Genomic DNA, 21,288 nt, shown 5'->3' with positions numbered 1-21,288 from the left:
TAAGTTACTCTGCGAGTCTCCAAGAACAGGAGTAGCTCGTGCCACAGCCAAAAGTTACTATATCAGAATGAAATGGAACTAAGAAGAGCAGTCAGAGAGGCACAGAAATTTTAATATAGCTTATTTATATTTGCATGCAGCAAAAGAGATACATAAACACAAGCTAGCACCTTAGACAACCTGCTTGCTGTAAACCTATTGCAAGAAGTGTTTTTTCACAGTTGTACATAAATTATGACAATGTTTGATATAGCATACTTTCCAGAGCAAAGTACAATTACGTTTCAAAAGCACTGAGATGAATTCACGGAAGAAAGTTGCAGCAAACAATGATCCAGGCTCAAAACAATCTGCAGATCAAAAGAAATTTCTAAACTGTCAAAAACCAGAAACTAAATAAACTAGAAAAAATATCACAACTGAGTTGATCTTAAACTCTTTCTCCACTCATCCACATTCAGAAACTATCAGTGGTCCTATACTACAACCTCAGTGGCCTTCATTATACCAACTCAAGGTTTAAAAGCCAGGCACTTACTTTCATCCACTCAAAATTCAAGTTGAATTTAGTAACATATGTAGCACACTAAAATGTTAAGTGACTGAGTTATGATCAACTGTGTTGTATTAACTTGCATACAGGCATTAGTGAATGGTTATCTCAAAACATTTCAGTAAGAAGCGAAAAATCTCAATGCTAAATATTAATGAATATTAGCTAGCTTCAGAGAGTGGTAAAACTAACTGAATAAAATGAAATCTTACCCTAACAGAATTTCTTATCCTAATAAGAATGAACTGGAAGAGACTTTGTGATGCTGTCTAGAGAAAGCATGCTCATAGTGGAAAAATCTCACATTGCAGAATGATAAGAGACAAGAAGCCACTAGTTAAGTGCTTATGAAATGACATCTGATCCATTCCGTTATTTTGTTTTGCTACTGTTTCTTTGTAATTTCTTCCATATTTTGCTGTATTTTCTGTGCATTAGAAATCCTAACATCTTCATCTGAGTTATATTACATAGTGTTTATGTATTCACTGCCTGGATTTCTTTGGTGTTTTTTTTAGGGGAATGTTCTGAGAGAACTTGACATTTCTTCCCCTATGCTTCCTCAGTTTAAAGCATTTTGTTTGAATTTTACAGTTACTCTCGACTACCGCTATTTCTTATTGTCACAAAATGTTGTTCACTTTACATGCACTCAGCCTAGCACATCATTTAATGGACCAAGCCCAACTAAGCCTGCATCCACAAAAATGCACAGAAGATGCATGTACAGTTTGGATGCAACAGAGAGTTGGAAGCTGTGTCATTCAAAATAACTGTTTCATTTAAACATAAAATATAAGTGTTGAAGACAACAATAGCAAAACTAATGTACAACTTATTTTTCAGAAGGATTAGCCCTGGTAGCCTCATGTTACATTTGTAGCCCACTTAATCAATAAATCAGCATCATAGTTTTAAACACATGAAATTCCACTAGTAATAACATCCACAAATATACCTATTTCAGGATAGAGGTACAAAGCATAGTTCAGTGTGTCCCAGCAGCTTTATACAGATACACAGATTCAAGCCAGAAAGAACCATCAGAATAGGTAACCTTATTTGTTGTAATACAGACCATAGAATCAACATTTATTCATTTTTCGAGCTCATTAGCTTAGATATGATTGAAACATTAAGTCCTCTAACAGGACTTTAACCTGGAATTTAACAAACCTCCATATTATTTACATATCCCAACATAAAACATTATTAATAGGTCAATTATTTATGGCTGTTATTACACAGTTTCAATGGGTGTGGAAAAAATAATCAGATTTTCATGACAAGAAACTAATATATAATCTTTTCTTTGTTTTTTGTTTGTTTGTTTATAACATATATTTATGCGTAGGCAAACTTTTTGGGTTCCGGTTACCTGGATTGAGACTTTTAACGTACAGAAAACAGTCCTTACCACAAGAGGATCCGGATGCAGTGATAATCGACTCATCTAAGCACAGTGATGACTCAGTGGCTATGAAGCACTTTAAATCACCTACAAAAGAAAGTTGTAGTCCTTCAGAAGTGGATGACACAAAAGCACTGATTCAACCAAGTACATGTTCGCCTTTGGTTAATATATCAGGACCTCTCGACCATTCATCACCTAAACAGCAATGGGACAGACTTTATCCAGACACGATACAAACAAGCAATCCACTAACCCATTCCAGATCAAAAGAAAGCATTTGTAGTATACGGAGAGCATCTTCAGTACATGACATAGAAGGCTTTACCGTCCACCCGAAGAACATTTTTAGGGACCGTCATGCAAGTGAAGGTATGGTAGAAAAGTCAGTATTCTGTCCTTCATTAAGAAAGAGATTTTCACGACTTTTCACAGTAATAACCAGTTTGTAACCAAACTACATATATTCATCTCTAGACATTCACAAATCACAATAAAATAAAAATATTAAAGGAGAAAATAAGACTTATTTAAACTCTAAATAGTGCTTTTCATGTCTAAGCAGACCAAAGAAATCATGGAGTTGCTCTTAGACCATGAACTGCTTTCTGTACAGGAAAATGTCTGTAAGACTAATTTGTACTTGGCGGGGAGGGGGGGGGAAAAACATCTGAACAATTAAGCCAGAACTGCATGCACAGTTCTGTCCCCATACTCATGTATAATATCTCTTAATCATATGGAATCCTACTTCAGAAATGGAACAGCTTATTTTCTTAAATCTCTCATGCATATTGTATATTCACTAACCCAAAACTAATTCTTTTTCTTACACATTGAAGAATAATCTCCTCAGCAACTCCAGTTAAATACCTGATGGAATGTCTAGTGAAATACATGACATTTATATTAGGCGGCTCCCTAAGTGCCAACTACTCCATGCTAAGTCATGGAGTACAGCCCATGGTTTCTTCATGTAGAAGGAGGGAATGATGAGAAATTTAGGAAATAGAGGCTTCAAAACCCTGTGAATGGCAAAGTACTTTGTAACTGACTTCCACAGAAAACTGCCAAATTTATAATGCTTTTGTAGATACTAATGACTTGTGCAATTTTTATTTGATGGCAAGTAACACACGTGGAATATTTTAATAATCCAAAAACATGTGAATCTGTACTCGCCTTTCAAGACATAAGAAAATGAGTTCCCGTTTTCCATGATTGCTCATTCTTCTATTCATTGACTCAAAGTGTAATTCACATCAGTGCGCCTGCCTTTTGGAAGGCAGGCAGCAAGGTTTCTGCTTTCATACACCTCCAAAAATGCAAGTCTGAGAGCTCCACCTCCACTCAGACTAATTCCTACAATAGCAGAAGCGATTATTCCTTGTACTTCTCCTGTATTAAATATAAGTGAGAAATAATGCTTTTTTTTTTTTTTTAAGACTCATTATTTGCTTCTTTTATATTCCAATTTTTTCAGCACAAGAGAACCTGAAAATTCAATTACATCTATTCCAAACCGTGCCATTTTTATGTATTTTATTTTCACATTCAAGCCAAGATTTCAAGATCAGAATCTGGAGCCAGAGACACCAATGTTTAGGCATGTGTTTTGGAATGTTACAGATGCTTCATTTTGGTTTTAACTTCAACAAATCTAAACCAACATTTCAAATAAAACACATTTAAAGACATATTTTGTCAGTTTCTACTTTCAGAACTTACTCTGATTAAAGCACTTTACAGATGGGTCTAAAAAATGCGCAATAATTACGTTTGATTACTAAGTTCTATTGGTCATAACAGTATAAAGTTAATGCAGAAATAGCCAAACAATATTGGCTGCATGGAAGAGCACAAGATTTCTAGCTCCATTTCACTGAGTAGCTTTTTTCAGCTTTAGATACTAAGAACAAGGAATTCTACGATAAGAAGCAAAAAACACATTCAAATCCCTTTGATATCTTAGATCTTAAATAGACAAAACAACATCATCAGATTTTACTTCGCATATGTAAGAAAACTGTAAAGAATCTGTCCCTTAAGCCATTCGCACACATTCTTAAGAAGTACAGCAGAAGATAGATCTCAGTACTCCATTTGAATTATCAGCCGTTCTTGATGCCAACTTCTCCCAGTTGCGTTTGAATTTGGCACCTTGTGCTGAAGAAATATCTAGATTTTGCTAAAGTCCCGCACACCTTAACCAGTAGCAAGCTGTAAACCCCACCGATGTTTTAAAGCGATCTAAGCAAGTCAGGCGTAACACAATGGACAGCACAGCAACAGCACAGCAAGGTCCTAGATCACAGCAAGTGAGAATTTGCTCAAATGCAACAGCCATGCACAAAGAAATAAAGGAAAGAATCTGCTTACCTTCAGAAACCCTCACGTACACTGGGACCTCAAGACATACCCTTCCTCCCACTGCCAACCCTAAAATGATGTCTGAGAAAGGGCAAACCCTCTCTCAACCCCTTCTGGTCACCCAGATCATTGCACGCGCCTGAGCTCCCCTGGGTTGGCCCTGCCCTCCCACCAGTGCTCAGTCACTGCTTCAAGCCCTGATTTAGCATTACTGCTACATCAGGCAACCAGGATTCAGCCTGAATCCTCTGCTTTGGACTACAGATTCTGAGCAGTTGTTGCAGATACTGAAGGATGTAAAACTCTGATTATTTACTGTATGTAAAAGTAAACTCCAGTCCTAGTGTGGTAGAGTGGCAATCATACACTAAAAGGTCTTACCTTAAAAATGACGGTTTAGGATGATAAATTCATTTGGGCATGCTTAATTGAATTCCATCCTAAAGCAACCTGTTTGATAGCAAAAGCAGCAGGGCGGGAACTGTATTCCACCAAACTCCAGCCAAATCCTTCTCATCAGAAGTATCAGCAATACAGATTTTGCGGGCAGGTACAATTTTACTGTTTTCAGAAAGGGTCCTCAGCCATCCCTGAAGTCTTCAAACTTCTTTGAGAGTTTGATCTCTGAAGCAGGTGACAGTAGCTGGTGGCACACAGGGGCACAGCTGTGTCCTGGGTCTGTGTTCCCGCCAATCTCCACAGACTCACCGAACCCCTGCAGCCAGGCAAGGTGGGCTGCACAAGGGGAGGGCAGCCTGGGGGTCATGTACATCTCTGAGAAGGTAGGATGGTAACTGTCCACTCACGTGATTTCTTTAAATAATAATTATACAGTTTGATCTCAGGTGAAAGTCCAGGGATGAAGGTGCCTGTGAAGAGCAGGCGTACCTCACAAAGATAGCTTCTCCGCTGCTATTTACCACAAAGGTACCTGTGTGCTGAAAAAAAAGTTTAAGGCCCATCTTTCTCCTCAGTGGTTCCCCACTACCTAGTGAGCAAGGCAAGTGCTCAGCTTGCTGCTACGTTAAAAGCAGCTCTGGGAGACATAACTCCTTCTGTGGTGACTGGGAAGGCACACGGCCTGTGAGGCCGTGAGGCCGCCCACGCAGTCCCTGCTGCTGGCCTGGACTGCCCTCAGCTGTGGGTGCCTCTGTCCGGATTAATTGCGTTTGACTAATAGTTGTCTTGTGGCTTAGATCTTTGGATTTCCAACCCAGCACAGGACTCGTGTAGAAACAAGTTGTTGTTGTTTTGTTGTTAAAACAAGTTAGAGCCGATCCTACTCCTTTTTGCAACTCCCGCTACAAACTGTTCTACAAGCTGACTGCCAAAATGACTTCATCTTGCCTAAAATTTTACATAATATCATCACTTTAATTCCAACCACGTATATTTTGCAGCAATGTTTTCTGCTTTTTCTGATGTAGATTTTAGTTGTCTTTTTTTTTTTTTTTCCTCTTTTTCTTTGCTTTTATTCGCTGAAAACCAGACAATGGTCGCAATGTCAAAGGTAAAGTACCGTCTAGACTATACCTTCCAGTGTCTCAGCAGCCACACTTTTTGGCATGTAACTTTGCCTGCTGTATGAAATGTTCAAAAGCAACATTCTCATGCTGGCCACTCTGAAGCCAGGGCCATTACTGAAGTTATACATGTTAAATACGTTGTTATTCTCTTAACTATTGTCTCAAAGCACTAACTACCAATCCCTGGAAAAAGTGAAGGCATAGTTAAACGGTCATTGAACCTAAGTATCTGCTAATTCAAACATAAAGGAAGGGTCGTAGTTCAGGTCGTTTAACTCATTACTGCTGTCTAAGCAGGCAAAACTTCGGTCGAAGCAACCAGAGGTTTTGCCTGTGTAAGGATGTAAAATCAGTCTGGGCCACTAACGATCTATTGTACTAAGGTGGCTACTTGTCAGTTAACTATTTCAAAAGTAAAAGAATTAATTAGGAGTCCGGTCCTATGGAAAAATCTTCACTTATTCCTATTTTGTCTCCTTAAAACTAGTTTCACGTTCCTGGATGGCAGGGGGTATGGTTTCAAGCTTCCTGTAGCGTTAAAGTGTGCGTGCATGCACTTCATTGCCAGTTACATGTTTAAATAATACTTCGTGCAGTTACAAAGTTGTTTCTATTCACCAGCACTGAACTATGTCTTTTATAAGCATTTTTAAAATCATCCATCTCTAAAAAGCGATTAAAGTGTTCAGTTATTTTAGCTATGTCTGAAAACCAGTTTGTGATTTCATGCATGATGCAAAAAGTGTGCGTACTTGGTATTCTCTTTTAAACTGCATGTACTGCATGAGCTAGATTCTCTAGAGCGAGTCATGGACTATGAAATCATTGCATTTGCTTCACGTTATGTTGGTAAAATCTAGGGGGGGCGGGGGGGAGGGAATGCAGTCATTGTGTTCTAAAACAGTTTTCATAAATGTATTTACTGCTTGTGAAAGATGTTGGCTTGACAGCTCAGAAAGTGAAATCCTTTGTTAATGCATTTTGTACACAGGGGCAATGGAATCCTACCATAAAGATGGGGAGTTCACATTTAAGCTTAAAGAATCCCCCTTGCACAGTAGGCAGAAGCATATATTTATCCCTGCTTATTTAATTCCTTCCTATTCTGCTTAAAGTGTCAATCAGGATGTCAATTCGTGTCAATTGTGATTTGTTACAGCCCCTTTCCTGCCATAAGAATATAGGAAAAGTCCACTAGCTCTCAAGTAGCAGCTCTGTTATTGTCAGTCCATTGTACTTAAGGTCTAGTAAGGGGTTTTAATTAATTATGATTATCAATGATATATATATAAATATCTTTCACCAATTTCAAATGCAAAAGATGGTGGTTAAAAAAGGTTTTATTCTCATGTGCAATTAATTTAAATCTAATATCATATGCTAGGGCATGAATGTTATGTAGAGGAGAGAGTAATTCTCTTTGGAACAAAAACAATATAAAATTATCATTGAAAAAAAAAACCCAAAATCTTATCTACCTAACTGTGGGTTTGGTTAAGCTCTCAGCTATCATTTACCTTAGAGTTCCTTGTGTATCAAGAATGTAATTCATCTGATGGATGGTCCCAACTAGATGTTCCACTCATGTTTAGACCTACTCAGTATTCAAAAAAAAAATTGCTATAATTATGTACTGAAGTAGAGCTGAAAAAAAAAAAAAAAAAAAAATGCAGTGTATCCCTGCACAGCAGACACCGGCCAGATCAGTCGCTATGCTAATTTCTAAGGTCACTGTGTGCTCTGCTTTATTTTGAAGAACACTTTTAATAGAAGAGTGTTAAAATTTGTCATTCTTTAATATCAGCACTGGATGTGTGAGGGATACGCTCCTCCTATCACTCATACCTTGCACAAAAAGGTCTTCCATTTATATGCATTCAGAGGTCTTCCTGGAGGTAAATATATATTCCACACAAAGACCTGTGGAACTTTTCTTACCAACACAAAGTCTCAGGGACCTCCCTTATCTATTCAGTGCAATGTCTGGTGTGTCTTCCCTTGTCTATTCAATGCAAAGACACAGATCCTTCCCATTATCTAAACAAACTACAAGGTTTTCCATTCAGGATCTTACCAAGCTGCAGCTTGTATCTGTGGCACAATTTAAAATGGACTAAGGGAGGGATTTTTCCTCTGGCTTACATTAACCTATAGTTTATATGAATTTGGGAAGCAGAAAGCACATATATGATTTTTTTTTGTAAGCTAACAAAGCAAATAAAAAGTTTGCTTCCTCCACCTTCATTCTAGATCAAGTGCAGGAGAGACACAATCTTCACCTAAAGAATTTGACAGACAACTAATGACAACAAAAGAAAAAAAGAGGCCTACTTTGTTGTTGAAAAGATAAAGCATAAAAGATAAAAGTATTAACCTTCACAAAACAGCTTTGGGCTCTGAGTCCCAAGTAAAATCTCAGGAGATCAACTTATAGAGTTCAGCAGTGCCTGAATTTACCACAGCATCGTCCAGGCAGCTGGTTGCTTTGAATTGACTCACTCACACATTGCAAATACAATGCAGCCCATCTCCTGTTTACTCAGGCTTAACCCATAGCCTAATTCTGTTTTACAGTCTGGTTATGAATTGTAGCACAAGTTATTGTTTTCCTCCAAGAAATTAAAAAAAAAAAAAAAAAAAAAAAGTAAAAGAAAAAGAAAAACCACCACATTATCTGTTATGCCATTTGCATACAGTAAAGTTCTCATGCAGATTAAAAAAAAAAAAAGAAAGAAAGAAAAAAGAAAAGAAAGAAGGAAAGAACTTAAAACTTAAATCCCACATTTTATTTTTTTGACAGCAAGGCCGGGATTTCTTGTTAAATCCACAACTTCTTGTTGTTGTCCATACATCTGTAGAGTTCTTTTTTCCAGTATTATTCTCAAAACCAAACTTTCCTTCTATGAATGTTTTTGGTTTCTAGGCCAAATCTATCATGGCAGCACAAAATAATTTTACTGATCAGTCAGATTGTTTACTTGTTCAAATAACTAAGCCCAATATTTAAAAGAATAATTATAATGGATACATACCTCATGAAGTGTGGTACTTTGTATTTTTTATTTAACATGACTCATTAAAATAATGCAAGATTATTAAATACTCCATTAATATTCTACATATCATTGTGGCTATTATTTTCACTATTTTTTGTACATGACAGTTACACCAATGCATTTTGTGAGTTTGTGACTCTTCAAAATTAGTCTTTAAAGACAATGTTAGACATACGTTAATGTTTGCATTGATTAAATATGGAGTCCAGTCCATTTTACAGTTTGCCAAAAGGCATTTCTGAACTAACTCAACAGTAATCATGAGCAGCAGTACAGGTGCTATAACAGGGCCTTTGCTCAATTTAGACTCTTATAAAATTGCATGCACTATTTCTGCTTTTATAGACAACATGAGAATATAGTATTTATACTCAGCTAGAATTATCATAGAGCATATCTGTTAAAATTAAAACAGCTAAGCATGGACCTAGTATGTCTTTTGTATTCCACAGACTTTACAAAGAATATTGTAGGCTTTAAGTAAAGGAAATGGCATATTTACGTCCGATGATGAAATTGACTCTGATTACTGGTAGAATTATTGTTAAAATGCTGATAATTTTACTAATAGCAAGTAGTTATTTCTAATATATCCCACTTAAATATTGATGATATCTTACTTCTGTGCATTTGTCAAATACTAAATATGTGATCTGATTTTTCAGGGCCTTTTAATCATATCAAATCAAGTCTGTTGGGATCTACATCGGATTCAAATCTCAACAAGTACAGCACAATCAACAAAATTCCTCAACTCACCCTGAACTTTTCAGATATCAAAAATGAAAAAAAATCTTCATCTCCTCCTTCTTCGGAGAAAGCAATTATTGCACCTAAGGTGAAAGATCGAACGCACAATGTAACAGAGAAGGTTACCCAGGTAAAGTAATACTCATTATTTGAGTTACTGTTCAGTTCTACAAAGCTGATTATAAATGTACTAAGTCTCTGTACCTTTTTCCTTGGATTTCCTTGGAAGGTTTGACTTACTTCACCTCCAGTTTAGTTTCACAAGGTAGTTTACAGTATTTAATGATTCTGCTTAAAATCTGCTAAAAAGTTATGATTTAAAGTTAATTTGGGTATCACTGATTAGTGCAAGACATGATATGATAAAAAATAATAAGTGTCTGTGCTACTGATGTAGGTACCATAGTTTTGTCTTGTAATATTTGCCCCAGGTCTTTGTCTTTTCATAATGCTTTTTCCTGTGGGTAGCTTTGCCACTTGAGTACATCAGAAAGGCTGTCAAAATTAAGAGCAGATACCTTTGAACTGGATGGATGATATCTTCTCTCAAGTCTTGGGAATGAGGCACACAACCAAATCTGAAAACAATTCATGATAATGTTGTTTTGATGGACATCTAGTCTAGCAGGATAGGCTTGTGCTGGTGCTTATCTATAGATAAGTTTAAAGTCCAGCACACCACAAGCTGAATTGTGCCATTTCTACCTAAGCTTCTTGCGTGGAGGGTTAGAATTCATGCTCACAATACACAACTGGAAAGATTTTACCTCTCTAAGTCAGCGTTTCTTGAGCAGAGATTTCTCATCTCAGCATGCTAGCTCACCTGTGCAGAGAAAGCGATTGCATATGATCCTGATAGGAATCATGAGAGGGATGAGGAGTTCTTGAGTTCTTCTCTGTTCTTTAGTCCTCAGTTAGTGAGGATGAGGGCCAGTATATACAGTTTTTTTCTCTGTGTAAACGACACGAATACTGTTTACACATAGATGTGCTCTATGCATTTTACAGGTGTGTTTATTAAGGAAACTGCAATATGAAACCACACTCTCAAATGATCTCATTTAAGTATAATATTCACATAAATACTTTATGGCTGTTCTGGACCTATGGAAACAGATTCTGTAGAATCTAGTGTCCAGTTAGTTTGATTGTGCAACTGTCTTCACAGTAAAGCAGTATTCACCATTTTATGAATTTTTATGGAATTAGCTTTTCAACATGTTAGCTTTCTGAGGTGCAGAGAACAATATAGACATACTGTGGTTCATTTCTAGATAGTGGTTTGCAGGAGTAAGTTTTTATTCTCTAGGCAAACAAAGGAACCAGTAGTTATTTCAGTATTTTTCCTTGTTCATTGATTAGATTAAAATATCACAATTATATTTAGTGTCTATTAGGTACAGACTTCCTTGGAAAACCTAATTCAACTTCTGGAATCTTATGGAGTCAAATTCCAGAGGTTTATATTTCATAAATAACACAGTTACTGATGTCCTCAGATATACCTAATGGGTAGAACTGTCTAAGGTTATAACAAAAGACCCAGATCAGTTTTATGCATAAGCTAAGCTCCAAGTTTCATCACCTGTTATTTAGCTATTAGGACATAGGCAAAAGATATAAGGATTAGATATTTGATTGAATGCCTGAATTTCTACCAAATCCTTAGAAGCTTGATCATAAGTGGTTTTAAGCAAATTGTTGAAGACCATAGAGAGACTTCATGTTCTCGATTCATTACATGGTTCAAATGTTATCTTCAAAAATTTCTTGTTGCTACATCTGTGACAGTTTTTCCTGATATATTTAAAGGAATACTTCTACAGATCACTTTGCTAGAAGAATGAAGTAAGTAGTAAACTCCAACACAGCAGGTAGAAAAGAGCTAGAGAAGAAAATAAAATGTTGAGAACAAGCTTATTTCTTCAGCCTAAAAGAAATACAGCGCCCTCTGAAGGCAACAGTCTTCAGCTACATTGAGAATCAATTTTACATTTGTATTGTAATAATGTATGAAGATTAGCCAGGACAGTGGCCTTGGTGGTAATAGGGTGGTGGCTGGACTAGATGGTCTTAAAGGTCTTTTCCAACTTCAATGATTCTGTGACAGGCTACAAGTATGCAAGGTCCTTTAAAAAGTAATGAGACACAAGGCTCTTTAACCAAAAGAATTCCTCTAGTCTCTGTAAGCACAGCATCATCTCTCGAGTGTCCATTCACTGACAGACTGAAGAAGTTTAGATGTGCTTGGTATTAGAATACAGATAGAAATCCTATCAGAAAAATCTTGCCTAAAATGTCTTTCAACTTACTATTAACCGGCCTTCCCCAGACCAGTCTGCGTATTCTCTACATTGCCACTACTCCAGATAGTTTCTGTACTTCTACTCCCTGTGACAAATGCAAAAATGAATGTATTGTACACCCTCCTAGAGAAACAGCGATAGAAGTTCTATCAGTTCTATCTTGAGATCAGTTAGTGCCTAAAATGTAATTGGATTTTTATCTTTCATATATTTTGTCTGTGATAGCCAACTTGAATCTACAACCACTGTACTTTCTTCCTTGGTCAGCTGTAAAAGATATCTCTTCCAGACCCATTTTGATATGTTTTTAATTATTCACTGCAGTTATACATAGAAATCTCTTCAAAGATAATATGGCAAAAAGTCAAATTACATTATAAAGGCTAATTATTAAAAGTTGTGTAAGCATGAGTCAGGCTTTATTGGTTATTTCCAAATTCTGACTGGATAATTAGTGACATGCTGCCAAGTTTATATCTAATAATGAAACTATTATGGGGAAAAATATTTATGTTTATTCTCAAAACATCATATTATGAAGTTTGTATTATGAAAATTCCAATTCAGCTAAAACTTCCAGGAGCATTGATGATAAGTACATTTAAAATTATATTTATTTGCACTATGTGCTCATGTGCACAGCACAGTCATCTGATACGTAAATCTGTGAAACAGCATCAAAAACTACAGAGGGCATTATGACTATATGGAGGGGGAGTGGGGGAAGAAAACTAAAGGTAAAAAGAAAAAGAAAAAAGCAAATGACTATCAAATGGCAATGGTAAATTAACATTAAAAGGTCAACTTTAATCAAAGTAGGTAGATTTTGAAATAGTCTTCCAATAAAAGTTAAAAAGTTAAAAGGAATACCAAATGTTTTTGACAGAGCCTGAGAAATGTAGTAATGCAGTAGATAACTTGATGTGCTTTTCTGTGATTGCAGAACTCGGTGACATGAAAGGCCACTTCTAGACACGCATGCCACCACTCCATACTGTGTGTCACCCTCTCCTTTCCTCATTTTTGCAGGGCAATTTATTCTTGCTGCTATAACTTGACATTTTTGTTATTTTCACTTCTTTCACTGTCTGCAACTAAAATACAAACATATGCACTCTTGTACCATATTGATGTATCACTGTGCTCTGGATTCTCTATAATGCCTCAGTATTAACAAACCAAGTGTCAGTAGCTTATGATTGAAGAAGTGATTTCCCTTTCCAGAGATAACAGTTGTATTACTTTTATCATATTCACAATTTAGAGAAGGAATTTGAGTAGAAAAGATAGCTAAGAAGGAGCAGTTAGCACGCAGCTGCTTGCAGGAGGTAGATGAATAGTAATGAACAATAGAAACTATAATCATGGTCATTCTGTTTAGAGAGACAGATACATTTTGACAAAGCGTTTAAGTAGGAGACAAATGCTTTAGCAAATGAGATTTTATTGGAATAAATTAGGACTGAAAAAAAAAAAAAAGCTTTGAAAAGTCTTTCAAAAGGAACAAAAGTTGTGGGACAGTGGTTGATCTTGAGTTAAAAATAAAAGCTTTAAAATGTAGATTGAGAAAATGAGATTTTACTGTAGAACTGCTTAATAAATAAATAATATTCTCAAGGTCATACATTTTAAGTAACATGATAAGCAAATCCAATTGAAAAGATATAGGTTAAAAAATCTATTGTTAGGACCCTTCAAATTTTGTTTTACTACTTAAGAGGAATATTCAGGACATTATGTAGACATTAAGATTGCAGTCACTATATAGCCAGTAGTAGCTATAAAGCTATATATATAAAGCTAAGCTATAGCTATAAAGTAACTGCAATTTTAATCTCTTCATAATGTCCGGGATGTCCTTTGGTTTAGCTGACTAAAACTCCTTGTGTAATGCAGAGAGCCATAGCTTCTGCATAACACTGACTTTTACTCGTATGAATAGCCAAGCAATAGCTTCCAGATAGCCCTTACTGAATAATTGGCTCTGTTATATCCAAATGTAGATATCTGTCACTAAAATTAGTTACATTTCCCTTCCACGTACTGAAAACTTTTTTTAATGTTTCACATTATGATTTCCAGAGACGCTAAGCTAGGCTGTCTTCTAGAACTTACTTTTTTTCATGACTCACTTTTTGATGGTCTGTTCAGGGAAGCAATCCAATTTCTGCACTTTTTTGCACTGACAGGTTTAGATGGGGTCCTGACACTGATAGCTAGAAAGAGACAAGTCTTCCCAGAGGCACAAAAAGTAGACTTTTTATTAAAGAAAGCAGTGCGGAAAAAACAAAAAATAAAAAAATTAAAAAAATAAAAAAGACATCTATCTCTTAACATTTTTGATGAGTTTGTAAAGTGGCCGCAAAATTATAGCATCTAGAGAACCAACAGTAAACAGTTTTATCTTATTTGTTAAACTTTTTAAAGTCCTATTACGCATCCAGTTCATGCTGATATATGGGTCCAAAACTGAGAAATCTGTTGTGAATGGACTCAGAATGGCATGAAGATTACACTGGTCTTTATCTGTAACTAATCTCAGAGAAGAAAGAATTTCTGAATATCCACAGTCTAACAGTGGCAACAAGCAATTTACAGCTGAAAAACATGTAAATTACAGATCCCTTTGTTGTGTTATTTAGGCAAAACTGTTCTGTGGGCCCTCATAATTAATGGTTAGGGAGGTCATTGGTACCCAGAAATTCAGCAGTCTGTTCTGGTTGAAGGACAAGTGTATCAGTTGTTTATGATTTGGCACAATAACTGAGTTATAGGAAAGTAGAATCATAATCTTTAAATTTAGTAGATAATATTTTTCAAAACCATCCTCCCACCTGAAATATACACACCCTAACATTTTACATGGTTGATCAAATGATATGTAGCTTAAACACAATTGACTGAAAGACTGTGTTATGATTTGCAGACATGCTAGACACTCACAGCTTTTCTTAAAGTGGAGCTCTCAGCAAGGGATCACACAAGAATAGATGGACCTTGTAGTTTCACTTGTGTGTTTTTGTAATCTGGCCAGACTCCTCTCTGTCAGTTCTAAAAGATTAAGAAACAAGTTGCGATATCCCCCAAGGCTGACCTCAGCTGTTGATATGGAAAGATCTATTATAAGATCGCGATTTCAAATCAACTTTCAGGTTCTCAGGCTAAAAGAAGGTATTTAGGGCAAAGAAGGGCAGCCTAAAACCTAGAAGCAAACCAAATTATTGAGCTCTGTATTTTCAGTAGTTTGATTCAGCTGACATGTTGCACTGTTTACAATGTCATGCAGTAAGTTGCACACAAACAACATTTCAAAACAGTTCCCTTTGGAAAAAAAAAATAAATTGTCAAAAAGCAGAAAAAATCTGAATTAAGGGAAACAGATTTGTTATGTCCCTCAGTTATACAGCATGGCATGCATATAAAGAAAAATTGGGAGGTAAGCAGAGCCATCATTCCCTTATTACTTCATGGAAAGTGTAAATTATTTGATTCTCCTGAAATGTCTTTTTTTATTCAATTATTTGCTATCCTTGTTCTCAATGATCAATTGATATAAATTATTCAGGAATTATTCCCTTTATTTACGATCATGCTTAGCATCCTCATACAATAAAATTTCATATTTTATCATCATTATATATCTGGGATTCATTCTTACTGTAGATGTTGTTAAAGAATTAGAATAAATTATCATTTAGAAAGCACACCTGAAAAGAAAAAAGAGAAGAGAACATTACTGTAAAGACAAAATCAACATACCCCAGTCTGGTGTAGTAATTTATAATCTATGCAAAGATGCCACCAAACTTCAAGAATAGACTCTTTTGTATTAGAACAAGAAACCATACATAGCTTACATATACATACATAGAAACAGAAAATAAACCCCAGGTTTTGATCAGTTTTAGAAAAAATTAACATTTTTGTTGGAGCAACTTGCTATTGAATTAAGTGAGAAAATGGTCAGTGTAATTACAGATTTACAGAAATTGTGAATCATAATACATTTCTTGAGGGTGATTGTTTCCAGTAAAGCCCAGTGTGATAGCTGAATAGGCTAAGACATCAAAACTGATAGTGTTTTGAGAAGATTTCACAACAGCAGTTAGAAAGCCCAGCTGCTTTGAAGTACATAACCTGGAATCATCGTTAATTAGTCCAAGTCATTCCCCCAAGATCTACTCTCCTGAGAAAGGGTAAGCCTGATTCTGCTGTTAAGAAAAAGTATTCAGTATCTTTATGAATTAACAATTTCAAGTAATCAGTGTTTTGTATGAGCTCTTTATTGTTACTGCCTTGTACCAAATACTCTGAGATCTGTTCTGTGATGCTAACATGGAATGGGTTATACGTTTTTTGTTTTTATGAATACTGATTTTTTTTATTTTTTTTTTTTCAAGAGCAACTTTCTTCTTTTGATGCTTGTATATGAGGGAAAATAGGTAGGTACAGGTTTTCAGACTGTGCTGTACTTGATTCTTAAAACAATGAATGTGATGAAAGTGTCAAGGACATAAGAACTAAGTAAATAAGACTGATGAAAAACAAGTTGTAGGCAGTATTTTGGTAAACCTCAGTTCTTCAGAACAGAGAAACATTGCATGGTGTATTGACCTTGGAAATTTTTGAACTTGGTAAATTAGACAGTGAAAATGAAGAGTTTTGGCACCCATCAGAACTATTCCATCATGAACTGCAAGAAGTCAGGCCTCTGCTTATCCTCTGTCAAGCCCCACTGAAATCCAGCGAAGTGGCAGAGTCCTCTGTTCTACCTGGCATGCACTGCCTGAAATAATAATACCTTTCAAGTATGCAGTTAGAGCTGCTATAAAACAGCTATGAAACAAGTCAGTCTTTTACATAACCTTAGAACCATACAAAAATATAGTGTGGAAGAGACCTCTAGAGGCCATCCAACCCAACCTCCTACACAAAACAGAAATAACTTCAATTAGACCAGAGTCAAGTGGTTACTATGCTAACTCAGGAAACTCTTTCTATGTTTAGGCTGAATAAGCATATATTTTCCCAGAGAAAATCACCCAGTGATAGACAGCAATAGCAACTGATGTGTGGAAAGAGGGAGGAAAGAAGGCAGAATACTGTGGATTTCATCGGCCAGAAAAAGCTGGCATTTTAGAAGGAACATTGCTTGTGTGGCTAACATTTAGGATAGTCACTTAGAGGCAGTCCTGAGTTGTATTTCCAAATAATTTTGCCTGTTAGTTATTTTAGACCATCTGCTAAAAAATTCCCAGAAATAACCCTGAGCACCAGGACATCAGGCTGAGGACTCACTTACTCTGAGTGCTCTGACCCTTAAACAGCCTTGGGTTCTCAACTCTCTTCTGGTGCCAGACACCTGGTAAATGCTGCTAACAATACCATGTTTTCCAAGTAACATATTTCCCTTCTAGAGTAATATTAGTTCAAACACAAACTGAAAAATTGGTAGATAGTTTGAAAGATAACGTTCAAGGAAATAGTTATGTGCCCACTCATGACTGACAAAAGAAACTGATGAATAAACTGAACATTCTTGCAATTTGCAAATAGTGAGGTGATGGTATAACTGTTGATAATTAAGGCAGTTATCTTCTACTACTGATTATAAACCATGTGATCTTAAGCATACAAGAGAAGAACAGTGGAAAGGGTGTTTTTCTTTTGGCTCCAGTAGGAGAGAAGAGCATGGGTTGGTTGGTGTGCATGGGTTGTTTGGTGTACATGTGTTGAAATCTGAGGAAAACAGTTTCTGAATAGGCTTTGTTAGTGCTTGGAAGTTTTATCTTCAGATTAGAAAAAGTAAGAAAAAATAAAGACCATTCAGCCCAATCAGTACAATGTGTTGTTTGATGAATTCTCAATGACCTCAAAATAAAGGAGGTCCTGCTTCTCATCTGTAATTTGTCATATGCTAGAACTTGTATAATGCTTTTATCTTGTCACTGGTAACAGAATCAATAAAGAAAGTGGATACCTAGAACAGTTCAGAAATAGTGCTTTTAAAAAAAGGAACACTCTTTAACTTATCTTTAAATATTAATAAAGTCAGAGCAAAGGAAAAATCTGCAACTATGTATACGAATCAAAAAACGAAGGTCATAGGATTCCAAATATTTTATTTATGAAACAGTGTGCTGATTAAATAGTGTGCTAATCAGTGTGATCATATGCAGTTGCAATGCACTTATTGAGCTTTATGGATGATACAAATGATGCTAAGAAATGAAATCAGTGAGTATTTTACAATATAAGTCTCTAGATGATATTTACTAAAAGCATCTTATTCAGGCCATCTATGCTTCTTTGTGTGGAACTATACTAAAAAATGCAGATCTAAATTATGCAGGTTTTATGAATGTCCAGTTAATATTCACAGTGTTTAGAAAACATGCAGAGTTTTTTCTTCACAAAGCCAGCACAGAATTGTATTAGAGTTGTCTTAGATAAGTCTCTTTTTAGGGAAAAGCTAAACAAATCCTTCACTGAAACACAGGGTAAAATTTTCTTTAAGGTGATTTGCATGTATTTTCAAGTATAAACTTCTATTCAAAAAAGTGTATACTTTACACTAAGGCAGTGTTTTTACAAATATCAAAATTAAAGTAACAACTTTTTATTTAATAACTTGGAAACTGGCATGAACAGGTATATACAGCTCTGAGCATAGCCTGTTTGGAATACTCCTAGTAGTAAATGAAATACACAGCTTTTCACAGCTTTGCATTTTCTCTAAGTATCCATCTTCTTTGAATATATTCCCTTTTCTAAATGAATTTTATTAATTGTGAGGAGACCTACTTTCCTTTTTAACAAAAGAACTACTGCATGTCATAGTCTCACATTTATACCACTTTGTTCTGTTCAGAAAAGTTTAGTTTTATTGGGTTTGTAGGTGGGATAACAATGAAAGATTAAAACTGAAGGAAATACCTTTCGCTGCAGCTTAGTCTTTAATGATGTTAGCTGCTGGGCTTGGAACTGAGCAAGAAATCAGTGCCTGGGGCTCATGGTCTTCCTGTAGAACTCGTTAGAGGCCAGCTAACTTATTTTGACAAATTTTGTTAGAATAACATGCCGACTGCAGCTTCCTTCCAGATTTTCAAGCAAAGTTTAAAATATAAGATACGTATAGGATGATTATTTCCAGATATGCTATGCTTTTTTCTCTCTTTTTTACACATATGGTACCGAGTAAGCTAAAGAAACTGAAAAAGTGAGTGATCCATTCTGCAGTTTAAACACTGTGATAAATTTGACAACACATCTGGAAAACAAAAAATATTGGTAACAGTCAATCTTGCAGACAGGCTTCAAGACTTTTTCCAGGTTTACACTTTTCATACCTGCAGCCACGCGTGTGAGAACCTACAGTATTAAAAAAGATTCCAGTATGTCCTTGGTTAAATCTTACACTCTCACAAACATGAGCTTAATTTAGCACTACATAAATGAGGTAGTTCTGGTTATTTTTGAATCTCTGGTGTCATGCTAACACAATAGTTTTGTTAGAGCAGCAGAGATGCAAATTTTCTAGAAACTGAAGTTTGCTTATTTTTTGATTATGGGCCAATAATTCAGCATGAAACTGAAGATTAAATTTAAATATGCATATAAGGATAGAGGTCTTTTTTCCCTTTGTACACTGATCCTGACTGCTATGTCAACCAATACTGGGATCACTGAACAAAAGTAGAGCTTGTACCTGCTTCATCTTTATTGCATGCACTTCAGATATTCTCTTACAGCATTTGTGCTCTTTTGTAACTGAATCAAAATGTTTGGCAACTGTATAATGATGCAGTTTTTTTCTGAAATATATTAAGGGGGGACAGTAAAACACAGGCACAAATTTTTGCTTTGTTTCAATGTCATACCATGAGCTAACAAGAGAAAATATATTTTAGGTGACTGAAAATCACAGCAGTAATTTAAGCCTTTATTAAAACTACGGCCGTTAATGTTTTCTTGATCAGACATATAAATGCTTGTTAACAACTTACTGGTTATGTTGCCAGAAGAGTAATGAATATCTCACAAGCATTTTGAAGTGCTGTATTTTCTTTCTCCTGTAATAATTCCTCTTCCCTTCCTGGAGAATTCATAAAGAGCATTCCATTACTTGTAATATGTATTTGGGCATCAGTATTTGTAAAAAATAGTTGCTAAGTTGCTAATAACTCCTTCTTTCATAATCTGCAAATCACTAAGATTTAAAGATCGCTAAAGCATACTCAAAAAATCTGTATGCTTCTGTGTTTCTCTGATGATGCATTACCCACTACCATGTGAGTAATTGACACCGAGTGGCAGGAAGAGCCTCTGAGGTTTAAAATCTGTGAGCCATTTCTTAAGTTTTTCATAGCAAATAATGGACAGAAAATAAACTATAAAAATACTTCCTGTCTTTTAACATCTATATGAGAAAATGATAAGTTAAAGATAGTGAGTTTTCTAAATCATTATATGTATTTGAGTTCAGTGAAGCAATTTTCTTTGTCAGCAACATCTACATGTATATTAATTCCATCAAACTTGCACAATTTACTGAACAAATATGAAGACAATCCTGTCATACTGATCTATTGTCAGGGTACACATAACTTTACTTGCTAATTTGGTGACTCTGTGTTACTGCATATTTAAATATCATTAGTTGAATACATTTATTGAATTATTTGGTAGTCAGATAAAAATGCAATGCTGTATGAGCTCAGTCTTGTAAGGCTCTCAGTACTCAAGGATGTCCCAGTTCTCTCAAATTACCAGTGGGATCTGAAAGACTTATCATCAGGAAGTATGCTACCTTTCCAAATAGAGACTGATTGGAACACATTTTTTGAGGAATCTTTGTAAATCTTTAAGAGTCAGAACAGTATAATGATTCTCTTCACATAACAGTCAACTTAAATAATAGCATGGCTTCTCTCTTTGCTTTGCATTGCTATATTGGCTGAGATCTCAGACCTGCAATTACATTTCTGGGGATGACATTGTTCGTGGATACCAGTAGATGTGGAAAGCAGAGGAGAAAGCTGTACAGAGAGATCATTTTATATTTCTAAAAAACAGAAAAGTACAAATTTTAGATACACAGAAAGATGGCATAAAATCTTCTCTTTAGTTCCTGCACACTATTATGTATCAACCCCCCTTCACAATTATGCATTCTATTCTGTATGTTTGTTTCATTCTTTAATAACACCTTCTCAAATACCTTCCAAATATAGCTTAAATGCAACTTGCTATTGCAATGTCATTGACAGTGAAGCTACAGATTTAAAATGTGAAACTTTAGCCAAAAGAGACAGCA

The 21,288-nt window shown here is 35.6% G+C and overlaps 1 protein-coding gene across 2 annotated transcripts in view; it reads left to right on the top strand.

Moving 5' to 3' along the window:
• Positions 1 to 21,288, top strand: part of KCNH7 (potassium voltage-gated channel subfamily H member 7) — a 193,292-nt gene that overhangs the window by 119,486 nt on the left and 52,518 nt on the right. For both annotated transcript variants that reach the window (XM_072341360.1, XM_072341359.1), the window contains 4 exons: positions 1,908 to 2,336; positions 5,824 to 5,844; positions 6,348 to 6,371; positions 9,582 to 9,796. In XM_072341360.1, the coding sequence (XP_072197461.1) occupies positions 1,908 to 2,336; positions 5,824 to 5,844; positions 6,348 to 6,371; positions 9,582 to 9,796 (689 nt within the window). The remainder of the gene's footprint in view (positions 1 to 1,907; positions 2,337 to 5,823; positions 5,845 to 6,347; positions 6,372 to 9,581; positions 9,797 to 21,288) is intronic.

Source organism: Excalfactoria chinensis, chromosome 7 (assembly GCF_039878825.1).
Source record: "Excalfactoria chinensis isolate bCotChi1 chromosome 7, bCotChi1.hap2, whole genome shotgun sequence".
Lineage (NCBI taxonomy): Eukaryota > Metazoa > Chordata > Aves > Galliformes > Phasianidae > Excalfactoria > Excalfactoria chinensis.
Note: the sequence above shows the minus strand (reverse complement) of the source record. Positions and strands in the feature narration are given on the sequence as shown.